Below are 13548 nucleotides of genomic sequence, written 5' to 3'. Positions count from 1 at the left end.
CCCAGAGCCCTGCCACATAGGTCTTCAACCCCTCTGAAACCCACAAAGACTGAGTCATCCTCAACAATATCCCATGAACATCTATTTCATCTTAGAACAGGGAAATCAGTTATTACTTTGATCTGGTAATGCATTTTAATAATTAATTTATCATTCTTACTGACAGTCAAGCAAGCTTTCTAAAAAAACAAATATGTATCTACAGGCATTTTTAAAAAATTTTTATTCCCTTATTTATTTATTTGAAGTGACAGAGAGAGGGAGAGAGAGGGGAAAAAAAAGAGGCAGAGATACCTTTCATCTACTAGTTCACTCCCCAAATGGCTGCAATAGCCAGGCCTAGGCCAGACAGAAGCCAGAAACCAGGAACTCCATCCTGGCCTCACACATGGGTGGCAGGGGCCATTTTCTGCTGTGTTCCCAGGCACTTTATCAGGAAACTGGATTGGAAATAGAGTAGCCAGGACTGGAACCAGTATACAATATTGGCCCCCCCTACAGGCACATTTTAAAAATAAAACACTCTTAAATCTTAAGATCTACCATAATAGCTGAGCATATTAAATCTTAACTTATGAAAAAGTTAGTACCTAATTCTGGTAGGCTTATGTCTAATCAAATACAAATTTCCCATTATCCTAAGTATCCTAACATTTCCTGAATTAATGACATACCCAGGAATGTATGATATAGTCATTAGCAGATATGTTAAACAATCATGAACTACTTTGCTTATATTCCTATACACAAAGAGCATTAGTGTCTGACTCAAACTACTATACATAAAATCAGAAATGCACTCATTTCAGAACTGTAAAATTTTTCTCCCCATTTATCAGTGCTCACAATCAACAAGATCAGTAGTATAATCTTCGGTTCCAAAAGAAACAAATATTTTTAAACTAGGAGAATACAAGCTGTTAGTTGCAGTTCAGCATGGTTTTATTAACAGCAAATAAAGTCAAAACTATTTCCTAAGAAAAACCAAGGCTGTGTGGGAAAGGGGAAAGACAAAAATATAGACTTGACTCTAAAGAATTCAAAACTTCATAGTGATCTCACTTTATATTATCAGATTATCTTTACACTAATACTAAAATAAAGGAGATTGAGAAATCTGCACAACAAAATCCAGAAAAATCACACATACAGCCTTATTTGAATTTCAGCAGTCTCAGTAAGTTGGAATTTCTTTCTCTCTCTCTTTTTTTTTTTTTTTTGATAAGCAGGTACTTTTGGTTTTCTCAAAATATACCTGCGAAGGATTTGGGGAGAAGAGAAATGCTAACAAGAGACTGCCCATCATATTTAGGCTGTGAGGAAAGGACTTCCATTCAGTCTACTTGGAGATATAATAGCTCTTCAAAAATGGCCGACGGAGAAAACAAGTGTGAAAGAAATAATCCCTCATCTTTTTTGTGATAAGAATCAATTCTTCAAAAATGTTTACTGACTCTCCTAATGTCCCTGACTCTCCTAACTACAGGAAAGTGTTTCTACAAAGAAAAGCAATCTTAAAATCTGCTAACCAGAAAAGATGTCAAAGAACAGCATGGAAGCATCTCAGAGAGCACAAAATAGAAATGATAACCTACAAGTATTATAACGAAGAGCTTCTACGAGAGGTAAAATAGGAACCAAGGAATCAGAGTATAATGTCTTAATCCAGTAAATATTATTCATTTAACATTCTCTCCTAAATAAGTCTGGACATTAACTGAGAAACCCCTTAGAATAGTCATCAAATTGGGCCGGCGCTGTGGCGTAGAGGGTAAAGCCACTGCCTGCTGTGCCAGCATTCCATATGGGCACCAATTCCCACCCCAGCTGTTCCACTTTCGATCCAGCTCTTTGCTATAGCCTGGGAAAGCAGTGGAAGATGGTCCAAGTGCTTGGGCCCCTGAACCCACGTGGGAGACTTGGAAGAAGCTCCTAGCTCCTGGCTTCGGATCAGCCCAGCTCAGGCCGTTGCTGCCATTTGGGGAGTGAACCAATGGATGGAAGACTTTTTTCTTTCTCTCTCTCTCTGCCTCTCTGTAACTCTCCCTTTCAAATAAATAAACAAATCTTTAAAAAAGAAAAAAAGAAGAGTCCCCACATCTCTTTCTAATGGTATTATAAAAGGAGCTGAAATGTGTCCACTGCTTACTGTAAGTCAGGTTCTAAGTACTTTACATGAATCATATTCCCAAAACAAAGCTAATGAGGACTAACAAAGAGAAGGATCTGTCAGTCCAGAGGATCCACACCTAAAAAGCACAGCAGTGGAAATTAATCAAGGAGTGAAAAATACCTTTAGGAAAGAAATGAAAGGAAAAGATGAAGAGACAAGGAACCAAATACTAAGAGGTCTTACATGCCACTTGGAGTTTAAATTACTGTGAGGCCTTTAGATTCACTAAAATATTTTCCTGATAGGAGCCACATTTTTAAAGTATCACTGTCAGCCTCCTGGAAAATGATGGCACTTGCATGAAAAGAGGAATGGGTTCAAGGACTATTAGGAAGGTAAAGCATACAAACTACAGCAACAACAGAATCCTTGAATGGCACATTCAATGTGCCTGGCATACAGATGGTAGTAAATACTTGTTGTTTAGAATGTAAAGAGCAGGGCCTGCCAGCACTCTGGCAGGTAAAGCTGCCCCCTGCAGTGCTGGCATCTCATATAGGTGCAGGTTCAAGTCCTGGCTGCTCCACTCCCAAATCAGCTCTGTTACGGCCTGGGAAAGCAGAAGAAAATGGTCCAAGTCCCTGGGCCCCTGCATCTGCATGGGAGGCCCAGAAGAAGCTCCTGGCTCCTGGCTTTGGATTGGTTCAGCTCCAGCCGCTGCAGCCAATTAGGGAGTGAAGCAGCGGTTGGAAGACCTCCCTCTCTCCCGTCTCCTTCTCTACATGTAACTCCAACTTCAAATAAATAAATAAATCTTTAAACAAACAAACAAACAAACAAACAAAAGAATGTAAAGAGCTCAATTACAGAAATCTAGAATGGCTCTCAAGATCTTGACCTGTATGACTAAGTAAACTGAGGTACTAGTCATCAACAAAGAAAAGTATAATTGAGGGGAAAAGTTTCAATATAGTTTTGAACACGTTGAATCAGAGATATTTAAATCATATTCAAGTCCTGAAGAAAGTTGGAATACCAAGTGTTTTTACAAGTAATTCTCATAGTAATTCCATAGACACTTTTATCCCTATTTAAAAGGTGAACAGGGAACTTGGTCAACGAGTTCTATACCTGTCCAACTATATGTTTTGTCCATTTACTAACAGTGAATACTACATCTAAGACCAAAGTCAAGGTCTGTCTATCAAATCATACTTCAGGAGAATAATGTGATATTAACATTCTTGGAGATTAACCTGGCTGTGGTTAATGATATTGATTTAAATAAGAATGACTAAAACATGTCCAAGTTTTAAGATAAGGACTGGGGGCTGGCAATGTGGGGTAGCAAGGACATAAATTTGGGAATTAGCAGAATACACACAGCATTTAAAGTTAAAAAAAAATTAGGTGAGAGGTTTTTTTAAATCTTACTTTATAAACAGAAAGCACACAAGTTTTTCTAAGTGCTTTATACATACGTATTGAATTCTCTTAACAGAGTCAAGAAGTGTTATTATAGGGCTAGCGCTGTAGCACAGTAGGTTTAATCCTCTGCCTGTGGCGCCCACATCCCATATGGATGCTAGTTCTAGTCTGAGATGCTCTACTTCCAATCCAGCTCTCTACTATGGCCTGTGAAAGCAGTAGAAGATAGCTCAAGTCCTTGGTCCCCTGTACCCATGTGGGAGATCCAGAAGAAACTCCTGGTTCCTGGCTTCGGATCAGCTCTGGCCATTGCGGCCAACTGAGAAGTGAACCAGTGGAAGGAAGACCTTTCTTTCTGTCTCTCCCTCTCACTGTAACTCTACCTCTCAATTAAATAAATAAAATCATTAGCAAAAAAAAAAAAAAAAAAAGACCCTAGGTTCAATAGATCCTGAGTCAACTGTCTTTGACATTGGGCCCATTAAAAAAAAAGTGCTATTATCCATATATGCCATACTAACAATGAGGAAACTGAGGCACACGGTATCTGAAAGCAACCAGTCTAAAGTTATGTTGCTGAGAAACAGCAAAAATTAGATTTGAACTCAAGCAGTGTGAATACAATGTCTGAATTCTAAATACTAAATTAAGTTGCCCCGTAAGATTCCCCAAGGAGAAAAAAAGCTAAAAGAAAAGGTTGTATAGCATTTGGACGCTGCAAGAAGGAGAAAACTAGAGAAGAGGTAAGTAGAAAATCAGAAAAAGTTTGGTGTCCTGAAAAGTCATGAATAATATCAATCAAAGAGGAATGCTTAAGAGATCATCAAGGAAAAGGACTAAGAATTTAGCAAAGTGAGGGCCGGTGCCATGGCTCACTTGGCTAATCCTCAGTCTGCGGTGCCAGCGCCCCGGGTTCTAGTCCCGGTTGGGGCGCTGGATTCTGTCCTGGTTGCTCCTCTTCCAGTCCAGCTCTCTGCTGTGGCCCGGGAGGGCAGTGCAGTTTGGCTCAAGTGCTTGGGCCCTGCACCTGCATGAGAGACCAGGAAGAAGCACCTGGCTCCTGGCTTTGCATCGGTGCAGTGCCAGCCGTGGTGGCCATTTGGGGAGTGAACCAACGAAAGGAAGACCTTTCTCTCTGTCTCTCTCTCACTGTCTATAACTCTCTCTGTGTCTCTCTTTCTCACTGTCTAACTCTGCCTGGCAAAAAATAAAAAAAAAAAAAATTAGCAAAGTGGAAATAATGGAGACTCTGAAATAAAACCATGATGGAATAAAGTATAACTCAAGAGCTGAATCTAAAAGAAATCTAATGACCAAAATGAGATTCATTTACACAGTAAATGTTTACTGAATGTTTATTAGTGACAGATACTTGTCTGCATGTTAGGAATTCAATACTGAACACATAAAACAAAAATCTTTATCTTCATAGAGCTAACAACATGTTTAGACATTTTTGCAAAAGAAAAGCTATTGCCAGAACCTCATTGTTTTATAAGAAATATACTACATAAATCAGTGAATTTCTGACTCAGCTTCAATGTATGAACAAAACTGAAGGTAATTTTGAAGAAGTAAAAATGCATTCAAACATAAGTGATTAGTAACTGTATTAAATGAAGTAGTAGAAACACTTTAGTATCACTGACATACTCAAAGATGGACAGAATGACAAGAATTATTTTTAAATGTATTCTACATATTGTATTCTATATGCCATACCAGTAAAAATTCAACATGAGAGTTTACTGGACGCTGTCCAAGGATTATTTACTTGGAGTCTCTGAAGGGCCCTCATAAATAAACCTTCCATGATATTTCAATACATGAATCATGTGAAGAGGCCTGAAACAAATACTAAAAACCTGACAAACTTTAAAAACTAAGTTTTTGGTGGGCTGGCACTGTGGCTTAGCGGGTAGGGCCACCGTCTGCAGTGCCATATGGGCGCCGGTTTGAGACCCGGCTGCTCCACTTCCGATTCAGCTCTCTCATACGGCCTGGGAAGGCAGTGGAAGATGGTCCAAGTCCTTGAGCCCCTGCACCTACGTGAGAGATGCAGGAGAGGCTCCTGGCTTTGGATTGGCACAGCTTCAACCGTTGTGGCCAATTGGGGAGTGAACCAGAAGATGGAGGACCTCTCTCTGTCTCTCTCTCTCTGCCTCTCCTTCTCTGTGTAACTCTGATTTTCAAGTAAAATAAATAAATCTTAAAAAAAAAAAAAAAAAAGGTTAACATCACTAATAGAAAGACATTAAAAAAATGTTTTTGGGGCCGGCACCATGGTGTAGTGGGTAAAGTTGCCACCTGCAGTGCTGGTGTCCTATATGGGTGCCAGTTCAAGTCCCGGCTGCTCTACTTCCGGTCCAGCTCTCTGCTGTGGCCTGAGAAAGCAGCAGAAGATGGTCCAAAGCTTTGGGCCTCTGCACCTGCGTGGGAAGACCAGGAGAAAGCTCCTGGCTTCAGATCGGTGCAGCTCCGGCCATTATGGCCAACTGGGGAGTAAACCAGCAGATGGAAGATCTCTCTCTCTCTCTCTCTCTCTCTGCCTCTCCTCTTCCTGTGTAACTGACCTTCAAATAAATAAATCTTAAAAAAAAAAAAAAAGTAAGTTTTTCTGGGTCAAAACAATGCCCTTATACTCTAGAAGGCTCAACTAACACATTCTCAAACCCAACAACATTTATTCAACACCTAATACGCAGCAACTATTAAAATAATGAAGGAGCAAAATACAGATCATACTTATCATTTCAAGCATTTGAAAAAAGGCAGAAGTTACAATAGACTAAGTAGAGATTCTCAACTAGGGGCTATTTTGACTCCTCAGGTGACATTTAGCAATGTCTGGAGATTATTTAAATATCAACATTTAAATAAGCCCATTTAAATGTTGTCATTTAAATAATCTGGGCTCCGTGTCACTAATAGCTAGTGAGCAGAGGCCAGGGTTGAAACTATACATTCTACCAGGCACAGGACAGACTCCCACAAAGATGTTTATATGGTCCAAAACAACAGTGTTGCTACTGAGAAACCCTAGTTTTAATCCAATAATGAACTGGCTTTTTTTTTTCTTTTTTTTGACAGGCAGGGTGGACATTATCTGAAGCCAACCCAAATGTGTATTTAGAAAGCCAGGAAAATTCAAATGTTTATGGATAACTGGTAGCTAGATTATATAGGGCCATGACAACTAGATAAAGATGCTGGAAACCAAAGAAATATTAAGAACTTAAGTTTTCATCTTAAGCATTTGCCCTGATGTAGCAAATTATAAAACTGCCTGAGCTCAGCAACCAGGTGTTGTTCACTGAGTACTCTGTCCCATAAAGAGTATGTGTTAAGTGCTTACTACATTAAGTATAATTTTCCAATTTATTATTAAGTATTATCAGTATATAAGTATTATCAGTATATAAGTATTATCTCTGACGTTCCATGCACTGCGAAGATTCAGTACATACATTTAAACTCGGACAAAAAGCTAGTATTAAGTACCTGCTACACAATGCCACCACAGGAGACTCTACACACAGTATTTCATGGATTTACAGAACAGAATGATGTGTTTTCCCATTTTTCAACATAAGGACATTGAAACTCAAAGAATTTACCTTGTCTATGATTTCACTGTGAGCTAGGAAGTGGCAGAGATAGGATTAAACCCTTTCCTAGTTTTAAACCTTCCAGCTCCAATAACGTACTCTAAAAATTAAAAAGCAAAATTCAGCATCCATCTTTCAAAATTAAAATAGAGAGCCAAAAAGCAACTCCATCAGACGGTCTTTATATTTGGGTTACCCTTATATTTCTTTATTACAATAAGCATGAAATTATGCCTTAAGGGATTTGGATATGGTATTTGGCCTGTTTTCATTCCATATTTGTGTGCCAAGGAAGTTCCAAAGAATATTCAAATAACCTCAAAACTCAATTTCCCACAATTACTACCTTCAGGTCAGGGCACACACACACACACACACACAAACTAATTACTTGACCCAATATGACCAGTAAATACTACAGAAAACAAAAAACTCAGCATTTCAAACCCTGTCCTGATTCAAGGTCTTCCTCCACACTTCTTCAAAGTGCTGAGAGACCTCGTCAACGAAAAACATCCCAAAGTCTCAGATCCTCGACTTGGCTTCAGCCACTGCCAGGTATCACATCTTCATCTGTCCCGACACGTTGGAAAGGCTTCACCGGAGCTCGCGCCTCCAGTAACCGTTACAAAAGAGAGGAACCTGACAGAAAACACTCGGCTGGCTCCAGGCGCTCAACAGTGGTCCAGGGGGACACTTCTGTCACAGGGCTTACCACCCTCCTCTAGCTGACACCCGCCTCAGCTCCCGCTCTTCTTCCAGCACCAGATGCCACACCAGCTGCTCCTCTGAGGCCCTTTACACCACCCCCTTAGGCAGTTCTCTGGAAACCCAGTGCTAGCTCCAGGCCCATTTCACAGACTCCTTGAGTACCATTTCTCTCGAAGAGAATGTGCCAAGCCCTTAACCTTCTCCCAGCCCTGGGAAAGGGGAAGAGCTTGGCCCCGGCCGGGGGGTCCCGAATGTGCACAACGGCAGGCACAGTGGGCTTGCAGTCCAGTGGGGGAATGGACTGGCCGCGGCACAAACACTCACCAACATCCTGGTCGAAGGGATTGGTGGCAAAGAGAGGCATCTTCCACTACGTGCCGAGGTGAGCGCGGAGACTCCGCCTCACCACCACAGGAGTCAGGGTGCGACGAGGGAAGAAACACCCTTCAGGCAAAAACAGCAACAGCGACTCTACCAGTTCCCCACCCGCTCCGGAGCTCATCCACCCCCAGCAACCGCGGCAACAGCAGCGGCGGCGGCGCTGGCGGCGGCGGCGGCGGCGGCGGCAACAGCTAAGCAGCCGACTAGGTCCCCGCGCGGAGCGAGTCGGGAATCTAGGGGCCCTCCGTACCGCCTGACCAGAAACGACGCAGAACCTGCTCCGCCGTCCCACACTCAGCCAAGAGTTCCCTCCACTTGACTCCTCTTTGGATTCACTGCATATGGGACTAGGATTAGTGCCTGTGTTTTCTGCTTTTCCCTTGGCCAAGAGTCTCCGGGGGATGGGGTCCTCCAGGCACGCCGAAGACGACTAACAACCCCGTTGTGTATCAGAGACTAACGAGAAAAAGGGGTCGCGCTTGGGTCGATCGAGCCCCCTTTTTTCTCCGTCTTGTCTGTTGTTAATACCCTTGTAGTCGCTCTGACAGGACATGGAAATTCCTCTAGGTCCTCTTCTTTTTACAAAGTGTATCAGTTCAATTCGCTGAGGTGCCAGGAACTTGCTTGAAGTCCCGTGAGCTGAATGGACTGGCTCGAATCCCTAGAGGGGAGTGTCAGGGCGCGCGGCTCCTAGGAGAGGCTGAGGTAACGCTGGCACCTTCCCGGAGTCGCTGGGAGCCGGGCTCCCGAGTCTCTCTGGAACCCTTTTCTAGAGGGGCGTTAATCGAGTCCCTGAGCTGCTGTGGATTAGGAAATGAATGTCACAGCCCAAGACGGCTCCTAAACTGAGAAGGGGGAAAAAACAAAACCAAAAAAAATCTGAAAAATGTAACCAGGAATTAGTGATTCCTAGCGGCTTAAAAGGTTGCTTTAATTACATTGTTGATTAAGTTTATTTAGCAAAGGAGAAGTATCCTCTGCCATGTGGAAATTTTGAGGAATATCTGCTACAGATTTTGGAGGACATTTAGTAAACGCACCTTGTATGTGCATCAGAATGACCTAAATTATACCCAAATTAACAACACTTACAGATGTGGCGTTGGAACCAATATCGAGGTTCAGTGAGATTTAAAATCATAGGGTGCTTATGAAAATCAATCCAAATGAAGTCTCACTTCTGAACGTCAAAAATGCAATTAAAATACCAGATAATGCTTTTATGTCATTTAGACAAAAAGATGAAAAAGAATCAGGGATGTGGGATTTGTACACTCATATTGTTGTTTGAAGTGTAAATTGGTAGACTCTTCCTAGAGGAAATCATCTATACAAAACAATAATAAGGCAGTGATGGTCAAATGTAAGTGGCCTAAAAGTAGTAAGTAAAAAAGGATACGTAATCATAGTTAGTATTGGTTGAATAAATTACAGTAGATGTTATGTAAAAACTAGGCAACCTTTGACAGTGAACCTAAAAATTGGTATATTTATATAGGCATCTGAAAACATGAATTTTAGGTACAAAAACATGTAAAGTAACAAATAGCCACAATCATAAAAGACAAAAAACATGAGAATATTGTGATTGTCCCTGAATGGTTAGACTTTCACTGATTTTTTTATGCATTTTATATTTTCCAGACACATCTGAGATGAGCATACTTTTTTATTTTTTTTGACAGAGTTAGACAGTGAGAGAGAGAGTCAGAGAGAAAGGTCTTCTTTCCGTTGGTTCACCCCCCAGATGGCCACCACAGCAGACACTGCGCCAATGGGAAGCCAGGAGCCAGGTGCTCCCTCCTGGTGCGGGTACAGGGCCCAAACACTTGGGCCATCCTCCACTGCCCTACTAGGCCACAGCAGAGAGCTGGACTGGAAGAGGAGCAACCGAGACTAGAACCAGGCGCCCATGTGGGATGCTGGCTCTGCAGGCGGAGGATTAACCGAGTGAGTCATGGCTCCGGCCCCCATACATTTCTTTCAATAGCAGAAAAAAGTTAAAACACAACAATGTAAAATTAGTACTCCATATAATTAACATTTTGAGGGGTCAATACCAAAACCTTGCTTTTGTGTCATTATGATGGACATCAAATTATTCCAAAACATATTGATAAGGGAAGCAGGACCTTCTCTCTCAAAAACGTATTTTTTACTACTGGTCTGACAGAATCAGGTGACAACTTGTCCACCTCAAGTTCTAGGCAGTGTCTTGGGTCCATTATCATGATTACCCTGTATCAAAGTCAGATGTTAAAGAAAATGCATTGAGACATGCTTTGTGTCCAAGTAATGAGACTGGGTAATATTCTGTTGCCAGTAAAAAACTGGTGAACAAATTGTTCAAGCTTTGATTATCAATATGTAAACACTGGAAATAACATATTAGAATTGATAGTATTTTCTACATATTCTGACCTAAAATACTTTAACCATTGGCAGTCTTTGCAATTTATATGCTATAAAAAACATTTTAGAAAATTAATAATTTTACATATAACAACAAAGACCAAATATGAAAAAAATGTTTTTTTAAGATTTTATTTATTTATCTGAGAGGTAGAATTAGCAGAGAGAGAGAGAGAGAACGGTCTTCCATCCGCTGGTTCACTCTCCAATTGGCCAAAACAGCCAGAGGTGCACCAATCCAAAGCTAGGAGCCAGGAGCTTCTTCCTGGTCTCCCACTCTGGTGCAGGGGCCCAAGGACTTAGGCCATCTTCTGCTTTCCTAGACCACAGTAGAGAGCTGGATCAGAAGTGGAACAACCAGGACTAGAACCGGCGCCCATATGGGATGCCATTGCCACAGGTGGAGGATTAACCTACTTTTCCATAGCACCAGTCCCTGGATTTGTATTTTGAGATCAACTTACCATGCCTTTAAGACAATGAAATTATAAGATTTTCACTTTTAGTATTACTGTAGTTTGTTTGTTTTATTTGAAAGGCCAAGTTAAAGAAAGAAATGCAGAGAGAGAGAGAGAGAGAGAGAGAGAGAGACCTTCCATCACTGGTTCACTCCCCAGATGGCCACAAAGGCCTGAACTGGGACAGGCTTAAACCAGGAGCCAGGAGCTTCATCCAGATCTCTCATGTGTTTGGCAGGTACTTCCACATTTGAGCCATCTTCCACTGCTTTCCCAGGAGTGTTAGCAAGGAGATGGATCAGAAGTGGAGCAGCCATGACTCTAACTATAGCCACTACCATAGTTTTTAAAACATTTGAGAGACTAGATATCAACTTCTCACTGAAATGTGTCTGTAATATTATGTGTTTACCTTATGAGCCATCCTACTCCTTGGAATTTACCCAAAGGAAATGAAATCAGCATATGAAAGAGTTATCTGTACCCCCATGTTTATTACAGCTCAATTTGCAATAATTAAGATTTAGAATCAACCCAGATGTCCATCAACCAATGACTGGATAAACAAAATATTTTATATATATATATTCAATATGGAATGTTAGCCATAAAAAAGAATGAAATCCTGTTTTTCACAACAAATGGATGCAACTGGAAACCATTATACTTAGTGAAATAAGCCAGTCCCAAAAAGACACAATGTTCATAAGTTGCAGGTTGGGAGATCCACCTTCCTTTCTGAGTACCTGGGACCAAGTCCAGTTTCCTGCTAATGCAGGCCTAGGAGGCAGCAGGCACTAGAACCATTTCCCCCGACATGGGAGACCCGGACTGAGCTCCTAGCTCCTGACTTCAGCCTGCTCTAGCACCAGCTGTTGCAGATGTGAACCAGCGGGTGGAAGATCTCTCCCCATCTGTATTTCTCTGTCTTTCATATAAAATTAAAATCAGTAAAAATTTAAGAGAAACAAACATACTAACATGGAAGTAGTGTTCCTTCAGAAAAATCTGTGATTTTAAAGTTCAGGAAAATAAGTATCTCTGGTAAGTTGCTAACAGTTTAGTAATTCTCCCCAACATAGGACTGATTAATATTTCTTAAATTTAGCCCTTCTTGCCAAGCTTCATTGTCATTACTTTAGTTCATACTTTCCTTCTCACTTAGGTGAATAATACCAGTGCCCCCTTATCTTGGGTTGGCTTTCTGCAGTATCAGTCACTTGTAATAAACTTGTCCATAAACATCAAATGGAAAGTTTCAGGAATAAACAATTCATAAGTATTAAAGTGCACAGCGAGCCGGCGCCGTGGCTCGATAGGCTAATCCTCCACCTTGCGGCGCCGGCACACCGGGTTCTAGTCCCGGTTGGGGCGCCGGATTCTGTCCCGGTTGCCCCTCTTCCAGGCCAGCTCTCTGCTATGGCCAGGGAGTGCAGTGGAGGATGGCCCAGGTGCTTGGGCCCTGCACTCCATGGGAGACCAGGAAAAGCACCTGGCTCCTGGCTCCTGCCAGGATCAGCGCGGTGCGCCGGCTGCAGCGGCGGCCATTGGAGGGTGAACCAGCGGCAAAGGAAGACCTTTCTCTCTCTGTCTCTCTCTCTCACTGTCCACTCTGCCTGTCAAAAAAAAAAAAAAAAAAAAAAAAAAAAAAAAAAAAAAAAAAAAAAAAAAAAAAAAAAAAAAAAAAAAATAAAGTGCACAGCATTCTGTGTCTCATGACAAAATCTCGCTCTGTCCTGCCCAGGAAGTGAATCATCTCTCTGGAGCATATACACTGCCAATTAGTCACTTAGGAGCTTTCTCAGCTATCAAATTGACCACATTCACATAACTTTTATTACAGCATACTGTTGCAGTTACTGTTTTATTATTGTTGCTTATCTCATACTGTGACTAACTTATAAATTAAATTTTATTGGGGCCAGTACTGTGGCATAGCAGGTAAACCTGCTACTTGCAGTGCCAGCATACCACATGGGTGCCAGTTCAAGTCCCGGCTGCTCCATTTCCGATCCAGCTCCTGCCATGGCCAGAGAAAGCAGTGGAAGATGGCCCAAGTCCTTGGGCCCCTGCACCCATGTGGGAGACCTGGAAGAAGCTGCTGACTCCTGGCTTCAAATGGGCCCAGCTCCAGCTGTTGCAGCCCTTTGGGGATTGAACCAGTGGATGGAAGACTTCTCTCTCTGCCTCTGCCTCTCTGTAATTCTGCCTTTCAAATAAATAAATACATTTTTTTTTTTTTTTGACAGGCAGAGTGGACAGTGAGAGAGAGAGACAGAGAGAAAGGTCTTCCTTTGCCGTTGGTTCACCCTCCAATGGCCGCCGTGGCCTGCGCGCTGCGGCCGGCGCACTGCGCTGATCCGATGGCAAGAGCCAGGTGCTTCTCCTGGTCTCCCATGGGGTGCAGGGCCCAAGCACTTGGGCCATCCTCCACTGC

At 42.0% G+C, this 13548-nt stretch overlaps 1 protein-coding gene across 3 annotated transcripts in view; it reads right to left on the bottom strand.

Annotated features, from left to right (window-relative positions):
* The window catches only part of STAM (signal transducing adaptor molecule), a 67159-nt gene extending 58684 nt beyond the window's left edge, over positions 1 to 8475 (bottom strand). The window contains exon 1 of one of the 3 annotated variants that reach the window (XR_011381489.1): positions 8185 to 8468. Coding sequence is in view for 1 of the 3 variants with exons in the window: in XM_008268295.4 (XP_008266517.1) it covers positions 8185 to 8224 (40 nt within the window). In the remaining 2 variants the exon portion in view is untranslated. Of the gene's footprint in view, positions 1 to 7158; positions 7245 to 8184 lie in introns of those variants that run through there. The other 2 variants (XM_008268295.4, XM_051821436.2) reach the window with 2 other exon arrangements.
* Positions 8476 to 13548: the final 5073 nt, after the last annotated feature.

The sequence above is a fragment of the Oryctolagus cuniculus genome, chromosome 13 (genome assembly GCF_964237555.1).
Source record: "Oryctolagus cuniculus chromosome 13, mOryCun1.1, whole genome shotgun sequence".
NCBI classification, from domain to species: domain Eukaryota; kingdom Metazoa; phylum Chordata; class Mammalia; order Lagomorpha; family Leporidae; genus Oryctolagus; species Oryctolagus cuniculus.
The sequence above is the reverse complement of the archived record's forward strand: the minus strand, read 5'-3'. Positions and strand labels throughout refer to the sequence as shown.